The sequence below is a fragment of the Coregonus clupeaformis genome, unplaced genomic scaffold (assembly GCF_020615455.1).
Source record: "Coregonus clupeaformis isolate EN_2021a unplaced genomic scaffold, ASM2061545v1 scaf0461, whole genome shotgun sequence".
NCBI classification, from domain to species: Eukaryota; Metazoa; Chordata; class Actinopteri; order Salmoniformes; family Salmonidae; genus Coregonus; species Coregonus clupeaformis.
Window position 1 is genome coordinate 93,517 of NW_025533916.1, and position 26,791 is coordinate 120,307.

The 26,791-nt window shown below is 41.7% G+C and overlaps 2 protein-coding genes across 2 annotated transcripts; one reads left to right on the forward strand and one right to left on the reverse strand.

The window, feature by feature from the left end:
• The first annotated feature begins 764 nt into the window (after positions 1-764).
• Positions 765-3,070, forward strand: LOC121560418 (recoverin-like). The gene is made up of 3 exons (XM_041873402.2): positions 765-1,304; positions 1,676-1,787; positions 1,940-3,070. The coding sequence occupies exons 1-3, from the start codon at positions 924-926 to the stop codon at positions 2,056-2,058; spliced, it is 612 nt and encodes a 203-aa protein (XP_041729336.1). The 5' UTR covers positions 765-923; the 3' UTR covers positions 2,059-3,070.
• A 1,005-nt stretch (positions 3,071-4,075) lies between these two features.
• On the reverse strand, positions 4,076-26,195 carry LOC121560419 (growth arrest-specific protein 7-like). The gene is made up of 10 exons (XM_041873403.1): positions 25,981-26,195; positions 18,218-18,316; positions 17,310-17,425; positions 16,061-16,135; positions 15,854-15,932; positions 14,958-15,086; positions 14,119-14,242; positions 12,166-12,245; positions 11,934-12,032; positions 4,076-6,283 (listed from the first exon to the last, which is right to left on the reverse strand). The coding sequence occupies exons 1-10, from the start codon at positions 26,113-26,115 to the stop codon at positions 6,170-6,172; spliced, it is 1,050 nt and encodes a 349-aa protein (XP_041729337.1). The 5' UTR covers positions 26,116-26,195; the 3' UTR covers positions 4,076-6,169.
• Positions 26,196-26,791: the final 596 nt, after the last annotated feature.

The following is a 26,791-nucleotide window of genomic DNA, read 5'->3' on the forward strand; positions in this document are numbered from 1 at the left end:
TCATCTAATATGGGTGTCAATATTGGCAAAGACTCTGTGGAAACATGAATCATACTCATCAATTTGTTCCAAATTAGCCAACTTTTCTAATTACGCTGAGCATTAGCCAGCTCTAGTAGATGAGTGTTTGATGCTGTAACAGAGCTGTCAGAGGAAAGCCATCACTCTCACAGCACAGCACTTACTCAGCTCAATAACTGAATTAATTGAGGTCCAATGACTAAAACAGCAGATGGCCCAGTAATCTGCCATGAGACTGTTACAATGGAGAGACAATTCATCTCATCTCCCTATGCTAGCTACAGGGACAGCCCAGAGCTGCTTTACAGACACGAATACCCTGCTCTAGAGGTGGGCTGAACTTTGCACACCTTTCACCCTGCTCATTCACATCTCTTGTTTACCACAAACCATTAAGTCAGTGAACAGAGATACTGTACCTTATAGCAATCTTGGCCATTGCTTTAGTGTCAACTGCAATAGGTGAAATAAGACGGTAGTATTAGTATTAATTTAATGGAAATCATGTAACATCATTACTTTGGCAACAATGGACATATTATATACAGAAATCTCAATCTAATCCTTGGCTAATCTTAAACTGTATTGAGCGGTATTATGCAAAGCTTGATGTCATTGTGCCTGTATGATGTACACACTACTGCCTCATTAGACCCTAGAAAATATGTCAAACTCGTCTGACGTAGTTAGCCTCTTTATCTTCAAGACAGCTTGTCTGGTATTTAAGTAGCGATGACCATAATCCTATTCAGCACATTGTGAAGTGATCAGGGTGAGAAGGAGAGCCAGACCAAGGCAGGAAGGAGCCAACAGGAGGTTTCCTCCAAGTCAGGTGAGAGAGGTAGTACACACAAAACAAGAAAGAGAACAATATCATCCCTTCACCAGTGTGTCTTTGCAGCATGGGGAATTCTAAGAGTGGGGCACTGTCGAAGGAACTTCTGGAGGACCTGAAGTCCAATACTAAGTACAACGAGGCTGAGCTGTGTGTCTGGTACCAGTCCTTCCTCAAAGAATGCCCCACAGGCAGGATCACCAAGGAGCAATTTGAGGGCATCTATGCCAGCTTCTTCCCCAATGCAGACCCTACTGAGTACGCACGGCATGTCTTTAGGAGCTTTGACACCAATGCAGATGGTCAACTGGACTTTAAGGAGTACATTGTGGCCCTACACCTTACCTCCGGAGGCAAGACCCTGCAGAAGCTAGAGTGGGCCTTTGCCCTCTACGACGTGGATGGAAACGGCACCATCAGCAAAAACGAGATTCAAGAGATTGTTAAGGTACAAAAACAAACCGTTTCTCTGCCTCTAGTGTGAAGAAACAGTCGTGGTGGTGGTTACTGAACCACTCAGTATACAAAATGGACATAAACAAAGATCTTAGTTAAAACCAAAAAGTGCAAAAAGATTAATCAAATTAAAAGCAGAACATATATTATTTTTATTTTGGCATATTTCATACATTTGTGAAATTAGTAGGTGAATTGTTTAATATTCTACGTATTCAGTCATCCCGTAAAAATATGATGGGAGAACAATCTTTATGTAGTCTGCATTTCATGAACTGTGCTATATAGTACATGTACTGTATTCAGTATTTAATCTACATTAGAAAGTGACATGTTTTTCCTTATTGTTTGATTGCTTTACAGTCAATATTTAACATGATCCCCGAAGAAGACCAAAAGGACCTGCCTGAAGATGAGAACACACCAGATAAGAGAGCAGACAAAGTCTGGGACTTTTTTGGAAAGAAAGAAGATGGTAAATTTGACTGTGAAGAATTTTCTAAATGTGTTATGACGAGAACTTCTGGCATGAGAGACTACATCTGAGTTTTGCACAATTAGACACATAAAATAAACAACCATAATAATGTTGATTCAGTAATGACCATTTCTATGTTTCCTTTCCAGACAAGATTGCAGAGAGGGAATTCATTCAAGGAGTGATGGACAACAAGGACATCCTACGGTTGATTCAGTTTGATGAGCCCCAGAAAATAAAGGACAAACTGAAGGAGAAGAAACAATAGCTTTCTGACAAAATCATTCTTCTTAATTCTATAAGACTGTTCAAAGCTTTACTGTTTACAAACCCAACTATCCTGCCAGACCTGGGCTCTTTGTGTACTAGACAACATTGGCATACACATTGAAGTACCGCATATTGTGGTGGATGACCTGTTTGTCCATGAGCCACCTGGCCTTTTCTTCCCACTCAAATAACTGTTCCGTACTCTAGAGTTATGGGTATTCTTTTCTATTTCGCAATGAAATAATAGTCTCCAAGATTCTATTGTCTGCTGCTGTGTTCACTTGCATTCATTAGTTTAATAAAGAGAAAGACTCCAGGAAAGGACCCACTGGGCACACACTGGTTGAATCAATGTTGTTTCCATTACATTTAAATTGAATTACTTCGAACCAACGTAGAATAGACGTTGAATTGATGTTTGTGCCCTGTGGAGAGCTCCTTATGAAGGGAATTAGGCTGAAGTTAGCAATCCCTGTCTTACTATCAATCCTATTAGTATGTGAAGGTCAGTTTAGAAAAATCCTGGCAGAGGTTTCTTATTAAGGTAATCAGGTCTATGGACTGTGTCTTATAATGTGCTTAGCAGGACTGAAACCTCATACAATGTACAGTATTCAACTGCTAGATCAAAGGAAGAGGAGTCTTTTTCTTGAATATTGTTGGAATTTTGTTGATGCTGTCAGAGACGGCTGAAAATTATATAATAAAAAACTTTGTGAAAAACGACATTATAAACGGGTTTCCAAAAACGTTAAAAAAAATATATATACTGCTATATTTAATCTTTGAGTGAACATGCAGATTGGTCTCTTCAGGTAGCTATGTTTTTAAAGGGATTTAAGTAGAGAAAATTAGTAAATGTGATAAAAATGTTGTTGAAAGATTCAATACATTCTAAAAAAGAGCTATACAGATGTGCTTTCACAAATTGTCTGCCTGGTCCTGAGGGAATGAGATTTTATTAATGGTTGCATTTATATTTACTTTCAATAAACGTTTATTTAAGTGTGTAGAGTTATTATTATGTTTTGAAACATGGTATCACCCTGGATTTTATCGTATAAAACACCCTATGTTGGTTTATATTGTTAAAGAGACATACTATAGTATCAAATACAATAACTGTCTTTGTTTACAGGACCAATAGTAAACATATAACTAAATTACCATAATTGCAATCTAAGAGAATGGCTCAATAGTGTTGATGAGATAAGATTGAGGAGCAGCCTCAAACTATGAGAATAGAAAGGTTCAGAACTTTTGTGAAACGTCACAGCACAGTTGAAAAATATATGGCAAGTAGAAATCAAAAATAAAGATAGATGGGAGGGGATAGATGAGAGGGGTTGAAGGTAGCTGACGGGTGGGACTCAGGAAGAGGGATAACTAAGGTACAATGTAGCATGCCCGTAAAATGTATATGCATAAGCTGGAAGTAGAAGTCTAAGTATTGTTGTCCATTAGTTTACTCCAATTAGGGGAGGGTGGAATGGTTAGGGGAAAATAATAAAGAAGAAAAAATATATATATTGGAAATGATGCAAACAAATACATTGATAGAACCCACAATCTATCTGCAATATTAAAGATGATCTACCCCCTTTAAAAAAAAAGGATTGAGGAGCAGCCTGCTCCATACATTACACACGTGAAATAATTAATTACAGAACATGTGCTTTAACTCCAATCACATCTGTCATCTTGGCACTGAACCTGTCCAAGCTATAAGGTCAGAAACATAGGGCTTGCCTCATTATCTCTCTAAAGCCTGATTTGGCTCCCAGTAATGCATGGCCTGGTTTGATGTCAGTATTCCCCCACCTGGCCTATCTCCCTGTATCTCACTGGCCAATCCACAGACGGTCGGAGGGGAGGGGATTGACTCTAAAAGCCGGGGCAAAAGGCTGAGTTTCATCTGCTTATTGGGATGAATCCAATTCATTTAAACATGTCCCAGAACTTGAAGTAAGCCATACGTAAGCCAGTATATGATAATGAAACAAAACCCTTTTAAGTCTTGTCAAATCGTATTTCCAAGGAAACTATTTATTGTAGACACAGCATTCTACAGTATATTGTCTGGACAATGGTCACCAATGATTTGACATTTCTTTAAAGATTGGAAACATTTGAATTGATGTACATGAGAAATGGAAATCAGTAACCAAAAGGCAATTAAATCAACATTAACATTACTACAAAATCACTGATTTAGTTAAGTACATTAACTTCTAACGTAAGAACTTTACCATAAAACATATAATATACAACATTGACACATACTGTAGCAGGATAAGTTATACAACAAGTACAACATTTCAATCGGTAGTAGTTTGGGATAGAATAATGCAAATCAAAATCATGCTGAATCTGATTTGATTTAAAAAAATCATTTGAATGGTATTTTCATATTTTCTCATATAAAAATAATGCGGATAAGGCATGTATATACTGAATAGATTTTGTACCGGTAAACTTTTCTCTGTATGCATGTCTTGTCATCGTGAATGTATTATCCAGATTTGAATTTGAAAGGAATGATAGTTTGAGGAGATGGTCCAATAACACAATAAATCCCTTCTCTGTTATACTTCCAGAATAACTAACCCACAGCAAAATACAGACAGACAGACAGACAGACTAACAGACAGACACACAAACATGCAGTCTTTTATATTATGTTATGTACGTTTGTTTAGGTGGATATGTTGGCTAAGGGCTATGCTATTATCTGTGAATAGCATACTGTATGAAATGTATGGACAAGTACAGGTTCCAGTGCAAGTAACACTGACTACTTTTTCTGATGAGCTTTGCGAGTCATTAAAATGTGACTTGGAGCTTCCAACTTAGCACTCCTCTTGGATATACAAAGTGTACTGTATTTAGGATAAATGCCAAATAGCAATTCCCAACTCTAAGCAATGGTTGACTCACAAAGTGCCCGTGCAAATAAATGAATGATTTTAGAATCTGTTGACTATTATCCTTATGTGAAACACCTTGTATAATTCATTGACAAACAACAAGGTAAACATTTAGCTGGCCGAAAGTGCAAGGCCACTTAAACAGTTAACAGCAAAATACATCTAGCTTGTATCTACAAATATACACTGATGCAGAATAGAATATATCAAGAACATTCCAGGTACTGTTTATAACCTTTAGGCACTAAAAGGTGTTAATTGTAACATGGATCGTCGTCATCATTGTCTCACCACTGATCCAAAATAGACTCAGGCCTATGTTCCAATCTGCCACATGAGGTGACTTGTGACAAACATGCTGTTTCACAATCCTAAACATCTTACCCTGTTCAACTTTGAGAGAGGTTGACATGTGTATAAATGTTGACATGTGCAATTCATGTTCATGACAAACCTTAATGAGTTGATTCACTCTTGTTCATTGAGTGCAGTAACTTGGAGTATATACTTTCTGTAAACACATCCCATTTACATTGTTCTACAGTGCCAAGACAGCCACCATATTTCACAAATATGCAATTAACCATATACAGTCAATTTAAGATATTTTCCCAAAACATGCATATCTTGACAGGTAAAATGAATTGGCATAAATATGAAAATATATCATATTTAATCTAGGATATCACATAATGTTTCATATTCCAAAAGTGAAATGTTAATAATTAGTTGTTCAGTTTATGTGCCAAAATTCTGAGGTTTTACAATGCATCCAATCAAATCCTCAAATACAGAAACATTCTTAATAGTGTAAACTTGTAATTTTACAACAGATAAACAACAAATTAATTGTTTAAGCTTGTTTAGTGGCATTCATTATACAGAGTAAAACTATCAAACATCGTGTTACTGTAACATGCTGGTATTTGGACTATTGATCTATCTCTTGTTTTTCCATTGTATGTTCAAAAGCACTGCATTGGGAATGCTAACTTTTCTTCAGTTATCACCGTGATAACATTGTGCTATTCTGATATCATCATAGACAGAATGTGCAGGCCTCACCCTATCCTGAACATACATGCACCTGCACCTGTAGCTGTAGTTGGTATGTTCTGTGAGAGGCCTGGGATTGGTGGAGGTGTTACCCTCTGGTTGCTTGAGGTATGTCAGTGTAGTTGTCTATATGTCCATGTCCACAGGGCGGAGCTCCCCAGTCTTGTGCTCCTGCACCCACAGCTCTCGGTCTTTGGCTGGGTCCACACTCTGAAGCAGCTGATCCACTGGCTCCACCGTCTGCCAACCAACACACACACAGGCTCATATGGACCTTCATCACACATGAAGCCAACACTGACACATCTCATAGACAATGTATATGCTTAGATAACTCATACAGAACACAGTACAATGAGGGGAGAGCCAGACACTGCTATCCATAGTGAACATGGGTAAGCTTACTGTATCTGGAGACACATCACGCTGCCTTTGGCAAATACAACTGGAGGCAAAGAAGTGTGCCAGCGGGTATCAGCTGAGCTTGTTATAGTTGCCCTCTAAAGGACACCCTCCTTATTAGGCTGATCCGTAGTGTGTGCCACCTGTAATTGGCCTTTACCATCACCCAAAGTGGCACTACCCTTGTTACGGCACATGACCCTAGACGCTGACATTCAGCGTCTCGTTAAATCTGCAGGTGTTTGCACCTCCTAAATGAGGAGAGCATCTGGGTTCAATCTCCCTGTTCAAGTATGGCCCTGTGAAGCAGCCAGCAGGGGGTGATAACAGCTGGTGAAGGGGTACAGTGATCGAGTTTGGAGGCGGTGAAATCCTTTTAACTGTTTGGCCAGCATTTTCACAACAAACGTGCTTGCCAAAACGTTGATCTGAGTCCATCGCACAAATCCTTTGTATTGGGATACTTGATCTAGAATTGTTTACTAAAAGGATCTGCTTTAAAAAATCAACATACACCACACAATCCAAATGACATATTTCACTGATAACCATTTTGTTTTACTGTAGCACTATGCTCTCCAAAAGAAGGTAATCATCACACAAAGTTATGGCCCTCTTCAACCTATGTTGTATATTTCATTCTTTAACAAAACAGTTCGAAATTGCTCATCAACTAACTAGGCTGATCATGACCAGCCTTGTCTCATAGACTAGACGTAACATAGTCAATTTAAACACGGGACACTCAAATTAGTATGATATGTTTGGTATGGTTACATAAGACAGAAGGTTACGGGTATAACGTGAACGTCTAGCAACCCAAAGTTTGCGTGCACGAATCTCATCACGGACAACTTCAGCATTTTAGCTTATTAGCAACTTTGCAACTACTTATGACTTTTTAGCTACTTTGCAACTACTTAGCACAGGGGTCTCCAACAGATCGATCTCGCAGCCCACCTATGAGTAGCTCGCAACAATTCTGAAAATACATGCATTTTTCACATTCCACTGCAAACTGTCATAAACAAATCTCACAAGTATCAGACACTGCAAGCTCCCAGCTACAATCTAATCAACATTGACATTATCCCACCCCTGGTTAGCCACTATTGGCTTAAAAAGCCAAACCTAACACAATATCTGCCAAATAATTTCTTACCTGGCAGAAGGACTGTATATCGTGAGTAAATATTTCATTTGTGTCTATTATTTGCTATTTGTGACTCGTTTCAGGAAACTAGGTGTATGGCGGAAGTCACTGCTTCACAGGAGAGGCATTTCAATGGAAACATTTTTTTTTCAATCAAAATTCGTTTTTTGGCGGAAATGCCTTCTGGAACATGTGAACTTTCATGTGCCTTAATAACAAACTTGTATTCCATCCATAAATACGAATAAAATTGTTAAATTACGAGCCTAGTTGGTTTAGCCATGAAAAAAGACAGGAACCTTCCCACTAGCCATAATTGGCTGAGATAATGGATGGGCTGGACATGCCAGGAGATGAGTTTGGAATGGTCTGCCATGTAGCATGCATCTGTCTGTAACGTGAGCTGTTCAGTATGTGTTGATAGTCCTTTCTACCATGCCATTTTTGAAAGATATAACGTTAGCCATCGAGAACTACATACGTTTTGCTACTTTTCTCAACAACATTGATGCCTTGAATTTAGCAGGCACTATCGACAGAAAAAATGATGTGTTACTTTCTGCACACTCCACCGTCATTGTGAACCAGAGTGACTTGACACGACACTGGCCAAACAAGATGTAGGTACAAACAAAATGGAGTTAAATGGTTCCAGTCTGCCGTGAAGCATTCATCTATGTATACGGGTAAGAGTTTAGCTACATGAGAAAAAATGTGCAAGTTAAAGCTAGCGAACGTTACGTGTATGATCTGTGTAGTAATATTATTCGAATCAGAACTCCATTTGCATTGCTAGTTATAGCCTAATGTTAGCTAGCTATGAGTTGGGATTATGCCGGTTCATTGTTTTCTAGCTAGCTAGCTACCTAGCTAGCTACATGTCTAAACAAAAGACTCCACTTCGCCGGATTATTACATGAGTCATGTCATGAGTCCCATCAAATTAGCCAGGTGTGTCTGGGGTTGATTATGGCCATCTACTGTATTTCATGAACATGTGTACATGTCTAGACAATAGTGACCCATTCACTTAGCTAGATGTGGCTGGGGGGTGGTTATAGCATTTCCTTCACATGACCCATCAATTTAGACAAGTGTGTCGGGCAAGCGTCATCTAATAATTATAAAATATTTATAAAATATTTTAATCTGGATACTTTCTGTTTTTGATATTGCTACTATGCAAGTAACCATTTCAGTGTACCGTTTCCACCTTCTGTATCCTGTGCATGTGACAAATAAACTTAGATTTTATTTGATATAGCATGTGTTTACCATATGGCCTCACATGTGAATCCTTAAAGAGATGGTTGGGGCTAAGGCTTAAGAGGGTGTGAACGATGCTGAATGGGTGTAGAAGAAGAGCTCTCCAGTAGGTTTACCAAAACATTCAAGGGACATTTTCTCAAAAGTGGGGTTACAAGTTTATCAACTTTCAAAGCAGAATAACTTTCCCATTGTTCCTCAACTGCAGTGTTTGATATACCATCTCTACTTTTACCCAATGTAAAAAACACCATTTCACATTTTGCTACATAAGACCGAATCGAAGCAGTCGGTCACATTTGCTAACTTTGCCATGAAATGAGCATCAGCAGTACAGAACCATTGCTAGATGGGCTCATTAGATGGCACATTGCTCACTCTCTAGATGCACAAGTAAAGGGCCAGATGCACAATTAAAGGGGAATTACACTCAAAAATCAAAAATCTAAATGTGTTCATTTTCTTCCAGACCTAGAAAAAAGGGTATTCTGATGTGATTTTAGCATTGACATGGACTCAGAACATCCAATTTCGTTGTAATTTTGAAAGTGAAAAACAAAAATAATCTTAATCCAGGAAAAAGAAAACTGAGAAAACATAATTTGGGAAAATATAAAACATAATTTGGGAAATAAATCACACATTTTATAGAGCCCCCCTTAGATTTGTTTATTAACCATTATTTTACCAGGTACAGTGAGGGAAAAAAGTATTTGATCCCCTGCTGATTTTGTACGTTTGCCCACTGACAAAGACATGATCAGTCTATAATTTTAATGGTAGGTTTATTTGAACAGTGCGAGACAGAATAACAACAAAAAAATCCAGAAAAACGCATGTCAAAAATGTTATAAATTGATTTGCATTTTAATGAGGGAAATAAGTATTTGACCCCTCTGCAAAACATGACTTAGTACTTGGTGGCAAAACCCTTGTTGGCAATCACAGAGGTCAGATGTTTATTGTAGTTGGTCACCAGGTTTGCACACATCTCAGGAGGGATTTTGTCCTACTCCTCTTTGCAGATCTTCTCCAAGTCATTAAGGTTTCGAGGCTGACGTTTGGCAACTCGAACCTTCAGCTCCCTCCACAGATTTTCTATGGGATTAAGGTCTGGAGACTGGCTAGGCCACTCCAGGACCTTAATGTGCTTCTTCTTGAGCCACTCCTTTGTTGCCTTGGCCGTGTGTTTTGGGTCATTGTCATGCTGGAATACCCATCCACGACCCATTTTCAATGCCCTGGCTGAGGGAAGGAGGTTCTCACCCAAGATTTGACGGTACATGGCCCCGTCCATCGTCCCTTTGATGCGGTGAAGTTGTCCTGTCCCCTTAGTAGAAAAAACACCCCCAAAGCATAATGTTTCCACCTCCATGTTTGACGGTGGGGATGGTGTTCTTGAGGTCATAGGCAGCATTCCTCCTCCTCCAAACACGGCGAGTTGAGTTGATGCCAAAGAGCTCGATTTTGGTCTCATCTGACCACAACACTTTCACCCAGTTCTCCTCTGAATCATTCAGATGTTCATTGGCAAACTTCAGACGGTCCTGTATATGTGCTTTCTTGAGCAGGGGGACCTTGCGGGCGCTGCAGGATTTCAGTCCTTCACGGCATAGTGTGTTACCAATTGTTTTCTTGGTGACTATGGTCCCAGCTGCCTTGAGATCATTGACAAGATCCTCCCGTTTAGTTCTGGGCTGATTCCTAACTGTTCTCATTATCATTGCAACTCCACGAGGTGAGATCTTGCATGGAGCCCCAGGCCGAGGGAGATTGACAGTTATTTTGTGTTTCTTCCATTTGCGAATAATCGCATCAACGGTTGTCACCTTCTCACCAAGCTGCTTGGCGATGGTCTTGTAGCCCATTCCAGACTTGTGTAGGTCTACAATCCTGTCCCTGACATCCTTGGAGAGCTCTTTGGTCTTGGCCATGGTGGAGAGTTTGGAATCTGATTGATTGATTGCTTCTGTGGACAGGTGTCTTTTATACAGGTAACAAGCTGAGATTAGGAGCACTCCATTTAACAGTGTGCTCCTAATCTCAGCTCGTTACCTGTATAAAAGACACCTGGGAGCCAGAAATCTTTCTGATTGAGAGGGGGTCAAATACTTATTTCCCTCATTAAAATGCAAATACATTTATAACATTTTTGACATGCGTTTTTCTGGATTTTTTTGTTGTTATTCTGTCTCTCATTGTTCAAATAAACCTACCATTAAAATTATAGACTGATCATGTCTTTGTCAGTGGGCAAACGTACAAAATCAGCAGGGGATCAAATACTTTTTTCCCTCACTGTATATTGACAGAAAACATACTGCACTACTTTCTCTTGTACACTAAGGACCTGGGGAAGAGTTGCAGGGGAGAGGAGAAGAGAAGAATGTGCCTATTTTCAAAGATAGAAAAAAATTAGTAGCTCACGACATTGTTTCATTTTTTAAAGTAGCTCTTATGTCAGAAAAGGTTGGAATCCCCTGACTTAGCATGTTAGCTAAACCTTCCCCTAACCTCTAACCTAACTCCTAACCCTAACCTTAACCCTAACCTTAACCCCAACCTTAACCCCTAACCCTAACCCCTAGCCTTAGCCACCTAGCTAACATTATCATTCATAATTCGTAACATATCATATGTTTGGCAAATTCGTAACATATTGTACGAATTGCAATTCATCAAATATTATACAAATTGTAATTCGTAACATATCATACGAAATAGATGATGGACAGCTACAAATTAACACATACCATACGAAATGTAACATATCATACTAATTGGGATGTCCCAGATTTACTTTTACTATGTTACGTCTAGGGCTGTTACGGTTACTGTATTCTACCCTTGAGTCCAGGTTGTCATACTGACAGATTGGTTGTCTGACTCCAGCGAACAGCCACTTGTACTGTAAGGCTGACTCAAGTGAACAGCTACTTGTACTGTAAACTAACTCAAGTGAACAGCCACTTGTACTGTAAACTGACTCCAGGGAACAGCCACTTGTACTGTAAACTGACTCCAGGGAACAGCCACTTGTACTGGAAGTGAAATGGACACATGACTCACACTTTGGTTGAACATGTCAGTTTCATGTCGCAGCGTTGTGTACTGGCATAAATTCTGTCGTATCATCTCCACCCTCTCAACCTCAAGTCTCTCCAGCTCCTGAAGAACAGAGGAAAAATAAATAGACAAGGAATCAACCTCACTGTCAAAACAAAGATAACAATGAACATGATCAGCTTTTATTGTTTGTTGTCAACAATGACACTATGAAGAGTTAGTTCAATTGTATTACCAGGCTTGTGGTGACCATCTCCTCAAACCACTTGGACTGGGCCCGGTTGTACAGGTCCACATTGTGCATGAGGTCATCGCCTGTAGAGAACAGATACAGAGTGGTCATTCAACACAGTGTGTTTGACAAGGAGGTAATACTAGACCTCAACTCAACATTAAGTTGCTGGTAGACATTTGCAGTTAAACTGATGTAGTTAAAGATGAAGTACTACGGCCTTAAAGTATTTACTACATTAAATGTATGCCCTAAATTAACGTATGTATGAGGAAAGGCGTGCATGTACTCAGTCCCTATGTCTCCAGCAGAGGGCACTCAGTAACCATGCCTGTTGCGGTGTGAGACTATTGATGCAACATAATACAGAGGCTAACCTCCGATGCTAATTCTATAAAAGCTTGGTTCAATAGGGTTGAAGAAAAGCGCAAAGCAAATGTGACCTAGTATGGAAACGTTCTTCTACATTTCAGATCAATCTATTAGACATGCATTACAAAGGCCTACTGTAGAAATGGTGTAAGAAACAACCTAAAACAAAACTACGGAGGAAGTTATTTTACAATCCAGCCTCTCCAATAATTGCACATCTCAATCTATATGGAAATGAGGTCAGGGATTTTAATGACATTTGCCTCTGGAAAAAGTGATAGACACAAGGCAGACGTCATCTAAAGTGTGCCTGACGTGAGCTATTGATTAGAGCTGTGAACTGAGACTAATTCTCTGAGTGGGAGAGAGAATGAACAAGATGCTGGCTTTTATTAATTTACTTTTTCATGTTGTCTTTTTCCTCTAAAGTGTGTGCATAGATATGTATGAAAAAGCAATTACTACCTTGGCACCAGAACTATTTGTACCATCATACTATCTAGAATACAAAGAAATGGGAGCCCCAGGCGTTGTACTGCATGGCTGATCATAACCTCATGAATTAAGCATATTCACTATGAACATGCCAACTATGATTCCACATTCAACTATAAATTCAAAGCAAGATGTGTTTGTCTCCTAAGCACATGATAATGCAATGGTTTTTTTTGTCAGCCTCCTGTCTGAGCTCTCAAACCCCATCCATGTCTGACTGAACGCCCCCACATTCCCTATCTGACTGAAGCACAGCCCCACCTCAACCCTTTTGCCTCCTGCTTGGGAAAACACTGTCTTCTTAGGCAACACAGTCTGGGAATCTCCCCCCAAGTCTGAACCCTGAGCGTGTGAAACATATCTGCACTGGTCGCACCCCTGTCTCTGTTCCATTTACACTACAGGCCCGGCCATGTGGTCCATGTTGCCAGATCTGACTGTTTGGGATGCCTGGCTGGTCCGGACGGGACAAGTCCTCTATTGATACCCTTGTTCACTGCGACCAAAAGATTAGCCCTGGGGATTGTGGGTAATGGTCCTCTCCCAGCGGGCTTATTATCCCACCGCAAAAATAGATCATTAAACTTGTTTCCATGTTGAAATACTACTGGCTCTCTTTTGCAATGGTTTCTGGTGTTGTGCCGGTGGGTGCTTCCCTTAACAGAGTTCTCACCCTGTCGGCTACGCCTCTTGCTGCTGATGAAAACACCACCACAACTTTACACAATGGCAGCACAACATCACAAGGGTAGGCAATTTGCGTGTAACGCAAGAGTGGCCTCAAAAGCGGCTTACGCAACATAAAAGCGGCTGCTCAGCAATACAGGGCTGATTTATCAAGAAACACAGCTGTGGGTGAATTGAACGGCTCAGATTTGAAAGGAGAGAGGCGATTTGTTGCCTTTAAAAGTACACTGTGGTAAGTTAATAAAAAGCACACCTGAGAATGCAGCATGCTTAGGGTGCATGTTCTCTCCTCTCTGGGGGCACAATCTGCACAACTATGTTGGTGTTTCATGGAACTGTGAAATGTGGCTGCTCTACATATGATGTGTTGTGTGTTTAACCCCTGACCCGGGTTTCTCTGACCTGCTTGTGTGGATTTCCGCCGGGCCTTCTTGATGTCCTCCTCGTGTTTGTTCATGTGCTTGATGTCCAGCTGCTGGGTCTTCACCTCCAGATCTTTCTGCCGGTCTGCCAGGGCTCTACGGGCCTACAGCAACACAAGCAGCAGTGTGAATACAGAAACAATATGAATCATTTCATCCTCAGATCTACTGAACCTACAGCTATTACCACAGTCATTACAGCCCTTTCATGTTGGCTACCTATTTCCCCACTCAAATCCCGGCCTCATCCCTTAATCTATTCTTATTCCACGTCACAGGATCTTTCTTCATCTCGTCTGTTGAGGCTACTCTCCATGGTCCTCTGTAGCTCAATTGGTAGAGCATGGCGCTTGTAACGTATGCACACATGACTGTAAGTCGCTTTGGATAAAAGCGTCTGCTAAATGGCATATTATATTATTATATTATGTAACAGTATTGGAAATGTAAACATAGCACTTGGCAGGCACGAACCGTAAACCCACAAAATCTCCTGTGTTAAATGGATGCCAACAAAAATAAAACGAAGGGGACATTATGATTATATGAAGCCAATCGATTGATTTGTCTAATCTATATGATTACCATGGGGAGAAAGATAGGCAACAAAAAGCAACAGGTTTTTTCAGAGCAAAAATGGTTAACCTTATAATACGTTGAATGGTTTCAATAGTCCAACAGAATAATGCTGTGGTGTAGTCAGATCATCCCTAAACCACTTCTTCTGACATTTATTTTTGGATCATTTAAAACTTATCTGGGAAAACCTGAATTGTAGGACAAGGGTTATAGGATGCTATGGTTTAGAGTGGTCAATACCTTCTCCACGCCTGCATAGCGGCTGGCCAGCTGCTTCCTGAGGTCTATGATGTGGTGATCGTACTTCTTCAACTCCTTCTTGAAGTTGTCTCTGAACGTCAGCAGGGGCTTCTCCACCTCACACTGGAGCTGAAGAGGTACAGTTATTACAGTTGTAATTGATATGTAATCATGTGTAACTACAATGTAACTACATTGTACCTGCCTATGTAACTACTATATAAATACACCGATTTAGAGTCCTGGTAGGCCTATACAGGATATATGTGACCTAGCTGCATAAAGCATGGATAAACATAGTCATGAAAAGTGCACTTAGGCCACTATACGTTCAAGAGGATTTCTCACTTTTCCCCTTGACCACACGTTACTTAACCTCATCCCATCAGCTGTGGTGTCTCCGAGCTCAGAGGAGAGGGGATCATGGCATGCTGCATTTCCACGGAATGGGGCTCATCAGAAGACACCACTAATTAGTCAGACAATGGAGGCTATGTAAAGCTTCAAGGCTACCTCTGCTTTATTTTAAGCTTTCTTCAGACCCAGTAGAGTTTTTGCTTCACTGGTAATTGCTGCTGTAAGCCCCACACTTTTTTATATTTTTTGCCCATGTCAGACCAGAGTGAGGTAAACAAACACCCCAGGACGTGGTCAGAGAGACCTTGGATTGACCAAAGGAACACATAAATAAACTGACTGCCAACTAAGCTTTCTCTAAGGGCTCCATAGCTCATAGAAAATACATCTTATAATGTTGATTGAAGGTATGAGTGAAGCATGGATGTTGTCCACTTCCATGAGTTCACATGGAGATTTTTGAATTTTCTCTGTCTGTTACAGTACATGCAATCTATAACATGCGATCCACAGTATCTTTTAGCGAGACAGCAGGCTACCTTGTTGGAGAACTTGAGGTGGACTTCAGCCTCATCATGACAACTCCTCTTCAGCTGGGCCCAAGCCTCCCCAAGGGTTCTGGAATGGGATCAAACAAGAGACATCAACCAAACTGGACAGAATGGATGGGAAAACACCCAAGCAGCAACCAGGTTCATGGTGAAGAATATAGAAAGAATCGAAAGCTATTCTATTGACTCACTCACCCCTCCTCCTGAGCAGCCAAGGGGCTCTGGGAGAGCTTGGAGAGGTTCTTAGAGTATTCCTCTTCAATCTTTATCCTGCAACAGACAAACACAGCCATGTGTTTGGGACTCGAGGGAAGACCAAAAGTTTTTGAATAGAGGAGATTTTTTTTTTTAAAGCTAACAGAGTTTCAAAGGAGCATTGGGGCATGGAGACACTGTCCTCCATTACATCACTGACACCCAAAGACATACAGCACTGTGGCCTCTGTGATATTCAAAGGCAGAAGCCTATTATTCTATGCTGAGAGAAAATATCAAACAATATCCTGTAACAACAGCCTGGATGTGAGTTAATGCACTTTCCTGTGGAAAGGCCAGAGATTGGAATGAGGTGAGGCCATTTACTCATGACCACCCTGAGGGCGACTCAGAAAGGCCAGCCATATTTCTGTGACATTCAAATATCCCACGAATAACCATTAACCATACACATCTGAGTAAACCTGTCCTCTACGGAAGGTCACGAAGGCCATTCCAAAGACATGGATATGGCCAGAATCTGACATCACAATTTACGGTCAGCTGAAGGTCAGCTGGCACACTGAACCAATGAAGAAAGGTCAGCCCTGAATTAGGATTTGGGGGAAAGGGGCCTTTAAATGAATTGTGTGACTGCGGTCAGGGGATAAAGTGGAAGTTCACTTAATTCTCAAGTCTATTGAGTCAATGGAGACTTTTGTTGTGGGCGCAAAGTGGGGCCTCTTGCTATGCTGAAGCCTATTGAAAGCGTATGTTTAGGATGTCAACTGTATGTACATCTACAACTTAACGTTATAAACCTAGTACGGTACAACACATTTATCTGAATTCAAATGTTCATAGGGATGATATACCTGGGCGGCAGATAGCCTGGCGGTTAAGAGCGTTGGGCCAGTCGCCGAGCCGACTAGGTGAAAAGTCGGTCGATGTGACCTTGAGCAAGGCACTTAACCCTAATTGCTCCTGTAAGTCGCTCTGGATAAGAGCATCTGCTAAATGAATACAATGTAAATATATGAATAGATACTATATAGTGGAGCCAGGTTGTAAAGGACAAAATAACACATGCACTACAATAACAACATGATAATGACATGATAATACCCTGATAAGACATGAACAACAGTCCAAATAAGATTACCATCAAAAAAGATAAGACAATGAGAATCAATAACATTTCCCAACCCACAAAATACATAGATACAAAATCAAATCTATGTTGTGTTACCTCTCCCGGACGAACTCAGCCATCTCTTTCTGCATCTGTTTGCCCTTCAGCTGTTTCTGCAGCAGCACCTCAAAGCCGCCCACAGAGGGGGTCCCCTGGGGGTCCTTCTTGTCAGTCTGAGGGAGAGGATGGAGCATCACTCACACACACAGACCAATACAGCCACAGACTTCATTTCATGGAGAAAATGACATTGTTTACATTGAGTGTATGTGAGTGGTGAGGGGTGGTGGGGAGTCAGAGTGTCCCGTGCAGAGGTCCTGTGTAGCTCAGTTGGTAGAGCATGATGCAGTTGGTAGAGTATGGCGCTTGCAACGCTAAGGTTGTGGGTTCGATTCCTACGGGGGATCAGCACCGGAAAATGTATGCACTCACTAATGTAAGTCACTCTGGATAAGAGCTTCTGCTAAATGACTAAAAATGTAAAATGTGTGTGTATGAGTCAGAGAACTACACATATGTGCCAAGGAGTGGGTGTGAGCGTCATTTGGGTGTGTGTGTCTAAGGCTTGAACAAGGAGCAGCACATCCCACTATGTGTAACAGGATGTGGATGCGACAGGGAGTGATGTGCTGGTACCACGTGAACCAGAGGTGACATATTGATTTCACACAATGAGCTTGAGCTGTGGCTGAGTGGAGCACATTATGCCACAGGAAATACAGACAGACACAGAGAACATGACTCAGTGGAGCAAGAACAACCATCCAAATCACAGTTTAGTGAAAAGAGGCTTCTGTTACAATCATGTTTGTAGACACATGAATCGGCGTTAATATGACAGACAAAATCTACCCTATTGGATTCAAAGTCATATGTAACAGCGTTGAGATTCCTATAAACATAGGCAGTAGGGATCTTCCTCTATGAGCTGAATAGTGGTTTAGAGATGTCAGGCTCTATCTTACCCAGAAGTAGTCACAGTAGCTCCACTCATTGGGCTTCAGAAGCTGCTGCTCTGGCTGATCTGGTGTCACACTGAGCAGCGGAAAGGTGACGCAGTTGATCTGAATGCAAAAAATAGTGAGACGAATTCAAGAGAGTGAGAGACAAGTGAGAGAGGTTTCTTTGAGACATCAGAGGGAGAGGAAGAAAGAAAGGAGGAGGAGGAGGGTAAGAGATTAATTAGCTTCAACTCTCAGGAATTAATGTGTTGGAAACGCGATGGTTAGAACAGACATCAAAGGTGGAATTTATGGGAGTTGTGTATAGAAGCTTCTCATTTGGAAACAGGACATGGAGGCTCGGTTTGTGTCTGTGTCATGAGGACGGGAGTAAAGGTCAGGAATTAGTAAATACTCTCAGGGGGTGTTGGTCATCAAGATGGTGAGACAGAGAACCCTCGGAGGTGGAGTGGGAGAGAGGGAGGGAGGGGAGAAATGGAGGGGGACAGATGGAGGGGAGAGGGACAGAGAAGGAGGGAGAGATGGAGGGGAGAGGGACAGAGAAGGAGGGAGAGAAAAGAGAGGGGGTCCTTACGATCCTTTCACTTATTTGTGATAAACTAAAACAACACCATAACAGAGAGAAATCAAATCACATTATATTTGTCACATGCGCCGAATACAACAGGTGTAGACCTTACCGTGAAATGCTTACTTACAAGCCCTTAACCAACAATGCAGTTTTAAGAAAAATAGTTACGAAAATATTGACTAAATAAACTGAAGTTAAAAAAAGAAAGAAAGAAAAAGACCTACAATCAGTGATACAACCAACAACAACCCAAACCAGTGTAGAGCAGAGTCACAACTAAACACACCCAGCACTCAGACTGAATACACACAGCGTCTTCAATTACCCTTAGAGGACAGCAATTATGTAATGTTCACCATCTGTAACCTCTCCCTGCTGGCACAACAACATGCCCTCTATCTATGCCATACTGCCAATGCCAGCAGACGACATGGACATCCAGACATGCTGAATCTCAGATGCACAAATATGTATTACATGTTCACTGCTTGGCTAAACCACAGCATGACAAGGAAAAAATACACTGTGCAATAGTTTCAAAAGATACTAAGACTTCTACTCGCTGATTACCATATTTGCTTAATTAAATATGACATTGTTTGAAGCATTGTGTTGCAAATCATTGAGCCTATTGGGAGTTCAAACGATTTAGAATTAGGGAGAGATTTGGAGAACTGGCTGAGAAGAAATTGTCAAACTGAAGGAAGCAAGCCATAAAACCTATTCTTAATCTGTAATAAATACAAACATGAGCTCCATTCTTTCCTGAAGGCAACCAGCCGTCTGCAGTGTAAGACATTTACAGCTCCTTCTTGAAAGCAGTTCTATCAATGACTTGAGATACATGATCTTCTCCCCTTGGACATCTATTATGTATGCACAACTATTATGTATGCACAAACACCCACGTACGGACAGGCAAGAGAAAGGAGATGCATCATTCAAAGACACACACACACGAACACATACATCACATACTGTACACGAACACACACATCACATACTGTACACGAACACACACATCACATACTGTACACGAACACACACATCACATACTGTACACGAACACACACATCACATACTGTACACGAACACACACATCCCATACTGTACACGAACACACACATCCCATACTGTACACGAACACACACATCACATACTGTACACGAACACACACATCACATACTGTACACGAACACACACATCCCATACTGTACACGAACACACACATCACATACTGTACACAAACACACACATCACATACTGTACACGAACACACACATCACATACTGTACACGAACACACACATCACATACTGTACAGGCACACACACGAACACACACACACACAAACACACACACACACACACACACACCTAAAAGTCTGCATATATGTATGCTTCCACACACCACATAAGATACAGTAGTAGAAACACACACATAGAAGTGTCGTAGACTCCTTCTAATGTAACGCATGGCACGCAATGCTACGCTACACAACGCTACGCAACGTGATATACAGTGGGGAAAAAATTATTTAGTCAGCCACCAATTGTGCAAGTTCTCCCACTTAAAAAGATGAGAGAGGCCTGTAATTTTCATCATAGGTACACGTCAACTATGACAGACAAATTAAGATTTTTTTTTCCAGAAAATCACATTGTAGGATTTTTTATGAATTTATTTGCAAATTATGGTGGAAAATAAGTATTTGGTCACCTACAAACAAGCAAGATTTCTGGCTCTCACAGACCTGTAACTTCTTCTTTAAGAGGCTCCTCTGTCCTCCACTCGTTACCTGAATTAATGGCACCTGTTTGAACTTGTTATCAGTATAAAAGACACCTGTCCACAACCTCAAACAGTCACACTCCAAACTCCACTATGGCCAAGACCAAAGAGCTGTCAAAGGACACCAGAAACAAAATTGTAGACCTGCACCAGGCTGGGAAGACTGAATCTGCAATAGGTAAGCAGCTTGGTTTGAAGAAATCAACTGTGGGAGCAATTATTAGGAAATGGAAGACATACAAGACCACTGATAATCTCCCTCGATCTGGGGCTCCACGCAAGACCTCACCCCGTGGGGTCAAAATGATCACAAGAACGGTGAGCAAAAATCCCAGAACCACACGGGGGGACCTAGTGAATGACCTGCAGAGAGCTGGGACCAAAGTAACAAAGCCTACCATCAGTAACACACTACGCCGCCATGGACTCAAATCCTTCAGTGCCAGACGTGTCCCCCTGCTTAAGCCAGTACATGTCCAGGCCCGTCTGAAGTTTGCTAGAGTGCATTTGGATGATCCAGAAGAGGATTGGGAGAATGTCATATGGTCAGATGAAACCAAAATATAACTTTTGGTAAAAACTCAACTCGTCGTGTTTGGCGGACAAAGAATGCTGAGTTGCATCCAAAGAACACCATACCTACTGTGAAGCATGGGGGTGGAAACATCATGCTTTGGGGCTGTTTTTCTGCAAAGGGACCAGGACGACTGATCCATGTAAAGGAAAGAATGAATGGGGCCATGTATCGTGAGATTTTGAGTGAAAACCTCCTTCCATCAGCAAGGGCATTGAATATGAAATGTGGCTGGGTCTTTCAGCATGACAATGATCCCAAACACACCGCCCGGGCAACGAAGGAGTGGCTTCGTTAGAAGCATTTCAAGGTCCTGGAGTGGCCTAGCCAGTCTCCAGATCTCAACCCCATAGAAAATCTTTGGAGGGAGTTGAAAGTCCGTGTTGCCCAGCGACAGCCCCAAAACATCACTGCTCTAGAGGAGATCTGCATGGAGGAATGGGCCAAAATACCAGCAACAGTATGTGAAAACCTTGTGAAGACTTACAGAAAACGTTTGACCTGTGTCATTGCCAACAAAGGGTATATAACAAAGTATTGAGGGACTTTTGTTATTGACCAAATACTTATTTTCCACCAAAATTTGCTAATAAATTCATTAAAAATCCTACAATGTGGTTTTCTGGATTTTTTTTTCTCATTTTGTCTGTCATAGTTGACGTGTACCTATGATGAAAATTACAGGCCTCTCTCATCTTTTTAAGTGGGAGAACTTGCACAATTGGTGGCTGACTAAATACTTTTTTCCCCCACTGTACATACTTGGTGGAGCCCAGTCACTTTGTTCATTTTCTGCCTGAGAGATCATACTGATTGTTATGGGCACCAGATTTTCCATAACACTGACTATCTATCACTGCTGTTGTTTATCTCCTGCTCACATCCTCCAGAAAATGAGACCATTTATCTGCAGCATGGCTGTCTCAATAGCTCACTACTCTTTTATGGGCTCTTAGTGAGTTGCTACGCTGTTAGGACTCAGAGATTAATATTCATTTCCTCTATGAAAACCAGGGAGAATTTTTATGCACTGTTAGCACTCTATGTGGTTTATAGTAGTTTATGTTTTTGGACAGATTTTTAGTTGGTCAGCAAATTGAAGGTGTTATGGTTCAGCCTGACAGGGTTATGGAGATTCTAAGGGAGCCAGGCAGGGTCCTTGCTTATGAATGACTCACATGGTGTATGGACCTTCCTGTAGTTTAGAACAGACTAATTACACTGTATCCTAGCAGCAGACAGTGTTGACAAGTGCCAGTTTGCCTAATCAACCAAACATAGGGCGGCGCACAATTGGCACAGCATCGTCCGGGTTTGGCCGGTGTAGGCCGTCATTGTAAATACGAATTTGTTCTTAACTGACTTGCCTAGTTAAATAAAGGTAAAATAAAAAACAAAAATAAAAAACAGAGGGACAGTCTGTCCTCTACCTGCATTCATTATACAGTCATGTCTACCCTAAATGCTGAGGCAAATTTAGAAAGGTTAATTTATTGCCTGGACATTTAACAATTGTGAGCTAGACCTCACACATTGGAATGGTTTATCTCTGCTGAATAGACACAAATATCACTGACAGCATGGAAAATAACCCATGCTTAAAGACATAAGACACTGTCAAGTCAACACATAAATCTCTATCCACCTTAGGTAACACTATCAGAAAATAACCCTTCCCCCAGCACGTACGCACACACACCACACACACACCACACACACACACACACACACACACACACACACACACACACACACACACACACACACACACACACACACACACACACACACACACACACACACACACACACACCAGCAAGCATGCTACAAACCTAAAAACACTTCATTATAGGCAGAGTATTGACTGTCTCAACCATTACTGAGACTGTAGGGTGCTCAGCCACTGTTGCTAAGCGACAAATTACTTTTGCTGTAAAGGCGCAATCCCCCATAACAAAAGACTCCAAGACATCCTCCACTATTCTCAGTATGCTGTGGCTTCCTCCAACTCTGTGTTCACTCATTCATTTAATGAGTGAATATTGTGTGACCGATTTCCTAAAATATTTTTTAAATAATAATAATCAAAATAACCCATCTGAATCTTCCAAACGACAGCAGGTGACACTCTAACCAGCTGTTATTCTTTCTTCTCAGCACAGAGCATAACAACAAGTCACACAGCACTTGAGTGAGTATGTTTAATGAGGTGGAAAACATGGACGGCTATTCAGATGCTTTCAGCCCTGTGCATGTTCATTCCATCACACTCAGGTCCAGCCTCATAATATGGAGGAGACAAGGTAACAACAAGGTTACAGCTCTGCTGGTCTCAAATCAGTGGAGGCTGGTGGTACTTTAAATAGGAGGATAGTCTCATTAAAATGGATTGAAACACATTAAACACACCATTCCATTCACTCCATTCCAGCCATTACTATGAGCCATCCTCCCTTCAGCAGCCTCCACTGTTTCTGATGGAGGAGCCATGATCCATCCCAAATGGGATTTGAGATATGCTCCAGTGGTGGACGTTAAAGTCGTTCATCTGTCCATGACAACTGAAAGACAGGTCACGTGATGCAACATGCATCATGGCACAACAGAAAAACACCCTCCTGGACTGACATCATGATGAGCACCATACACAGCATCAACGACTACAACCTCCCATTATTCCATCATTACACGACACCACTTCTTCTACGCAATGAATGAGTCAATGAACAAAGCCATGAATATCACTTATCACAGACCAATTACCCATTCATACGATTTCTCTTTACACCGCAAAGTACAAAACTGCAAAAATAATGGAATGAATGCAGCCTAATCTAGTGGTCTCCTTTTCTGAGATCTTCAGTGCTTGATCCATTCCTATTTCTACAGAAAGCAGCATGGAGATATGACATCATGGTTAAATGTTGGGGATGTGTACAGACTAGTAAAGCACAGTAACCATCATGGCTTATGTAGGATTGGATAGTACACTGACTCCTTTGTGCACAAGAGCACCCCAATCCTTTGTCAACAATGCCATCAATCAAGCCCTATCAAAACAAAGCTCACCTGTAAAAAAAAATATATATATATAAGAACAAAACAAACAAAAAACTATTTTTCCACAATATCAATTCAGTTCTTTTTCTGAATGGCTCCAGTGTTTCCTATGGCAGCGTTTTCCATTTCAGCACCATTAATCATTGTGCTATTGCTTTTGTAACCATGGAAACTGGCCTTGCTGCATCTCTCGGTGCAGGTCTGTGGGGCTTCACAATAGGCAGACTGACAGCTCCCGTGGCTGGAGCAGGTCAGTGAGCCCACCGAGCAGAACCAACGCTGGGAACACACAGAACTGCCTCTGTCTGTTAGCCCTCAGCCCAGCACTCACCATCTCCTCCACACATTCATCATTATAGACCCATAGGTTACATAACCACCAGGTCCAGTGTCAGAACAACTTAGACTCTCTGAGGGATATTTTACATAGATCTGGTTACATGTGGTCCACTCAAAACCCTCATTTGCTAGAAATTAGTTTGATACATTTCTGAGTATAATGAGTTTAATAAATGCTTGTTATGGATACGTGGGAGTAGTGAGTTATAATTAGGAATTCAAGCTGCTTGTGTGATGTAAATGTTTGCATTAGCTGTTGTTGATGGAGAGGAGAACGGAATTAGAATCATGGCTGCAATGTGGAAGTGTTGGCTTCCATATAAACGTTGTGGTTTGGTGAATGCAGTCCTGGGTGAACTGCATTGGCCTGCAGCTAGATGTGTGGACCATTGGGGGTTGGGAGGGATACAGCGTTACACACATATAATACATTTCTACGGCTTCTAGAGAAGAAGACTCAGAGGACTAGTCAGATTCTGGGTCTGTCAGAGATAAATATACTCTAAATATACCCAGAGATGTCAACTGTCAGCTACAAAGGTCGTCGGCTTTTCAAGAAAATCAAAACCCATACATCATACATCATACAAAATAACTTTGCTGCATGGGAGACCTATTGTTACTCAAAGTCTGCGCCAGCTTCTGTGAACTGAGAAAAATCTGAAACTCTTCATTGCTTATGCAAGCCTCAGTCCCAAACCCACAAGACTGATCTAAATCAATAGAATGGAGTAGACACAGTACCGTCCATGAGAAACAGATTAGCTGTTGACCTGTGGAAACCCCACTGATTAAGACTAATGTTCTATCCAATAGGCTGTTTGGTGGCAGTGTTCCTGCACTGTGGCTTCCCCCATTACTCCACAGAGATCTGCAGCCAAACACAGAGACTACACTGCTACACGGACACACTGTAGCATACTGGGTAGATGCAAAACATTTTAACGTTGACAGATGGTCGAATGAAATACACACACATCTAGCCTATTGTCAGGTAAAAACACTGTTATCTTCTTCCTTCTGTTCAATTATCTCAAAAGGGAATCATCCTAGCTAAAAATAAACATTCTGTCACATCTGCTGTTTCTACCTGGTGTAATGACTGACTTGTGCTCAGGATCTGTATCTTAAACACAGTCTGAGGCTGCTGCTGCTCTGAGAGAGAAAATAAACAACAGAGATAGACAGAGAGAGAGAGAGAGAGAGAGAGAGAGAGAGAGAGAGAGAGAGAGAGAGAGAGAGAGAGAGAGAGAGAGAGAGTGTAAGGAAGACAGAGATAGAGAGAAAAGGAGAGATGGAGGGAGATCGAGAGAGAAACAGAGAGAGATAGAGAGTGAGAACAACAGAGAGAGAAAGAGAGAGTGAGGGAGACACAGAGAGAAAAAGGTAGTGAGATGGAGAGGTTCTGGGTTTGGAGCTCCAGGGTACTCACTGTTATCTTGGTCTCCTTGATCACCTTGTTCTGCCTCTTGGCTGGGGAGTTGTTCCCCGGGTTCTGTTGGGAGAGACAGGAGGCATCGTCAACGTCAAAGCTCTCCTCGTTGTCAAAGCTGGCCGCCTCCATCATCACACAACACCTCTTCTCCTCCTGCTCCTCTCCCTGCTCCTGCAACTGAGGCTGCCTCTCACTGCCTGCCTGCTGCCTGCCTGATGTGGTGAGTTGAGTGGAGACGCGTCACGGGGGGTTAGTAGGGGGCTGGGGAGATGGGAGGGGGAGGGTGGAGGGGAGGGGGTGGAGGCGGTTGGTCACGGTCCTAGGAGCGTGACGAAGCTAGCCTCCGGTTAAGCTGCTGTCACCCGAGTCTGGAGGTTGACGGCCGGGGGAGAAGGATGCAGCCAGGAGCCTTGTGTCTCCCTACTGTCCATACTGAAAACCACTGAGACAACACGTGGATGGAGCAAGCAGAAGAGAGAGAGAGAGAGAGAGAGCGAGAGCGAGAGAGAGAGAGAGAGAGAGAGAGAGAGAGAGAGAGAGAGAGAGAGAGAGAGTGCTTTAGCAATGTAAACATATGTTTCCCATGCCAATAAAGCCCCTTTGAATTCAGTTGAGCGATGGAAGACTGAAGGAGAGGGGGGGGATTTATTTACACATCCCATCACCATGCCTCCCTCTGAGAAAGAGACAGAGAGAGAGAGAGAGAGAGAGAGAGAGAGAGAGAGTTTTAAATGTGGGAGGAGAGGATAAGGAGAGAGGAGAGGGGGCAGGGTCTGAGGGAAATGGCTGAGTGATGATCACTAGAAGG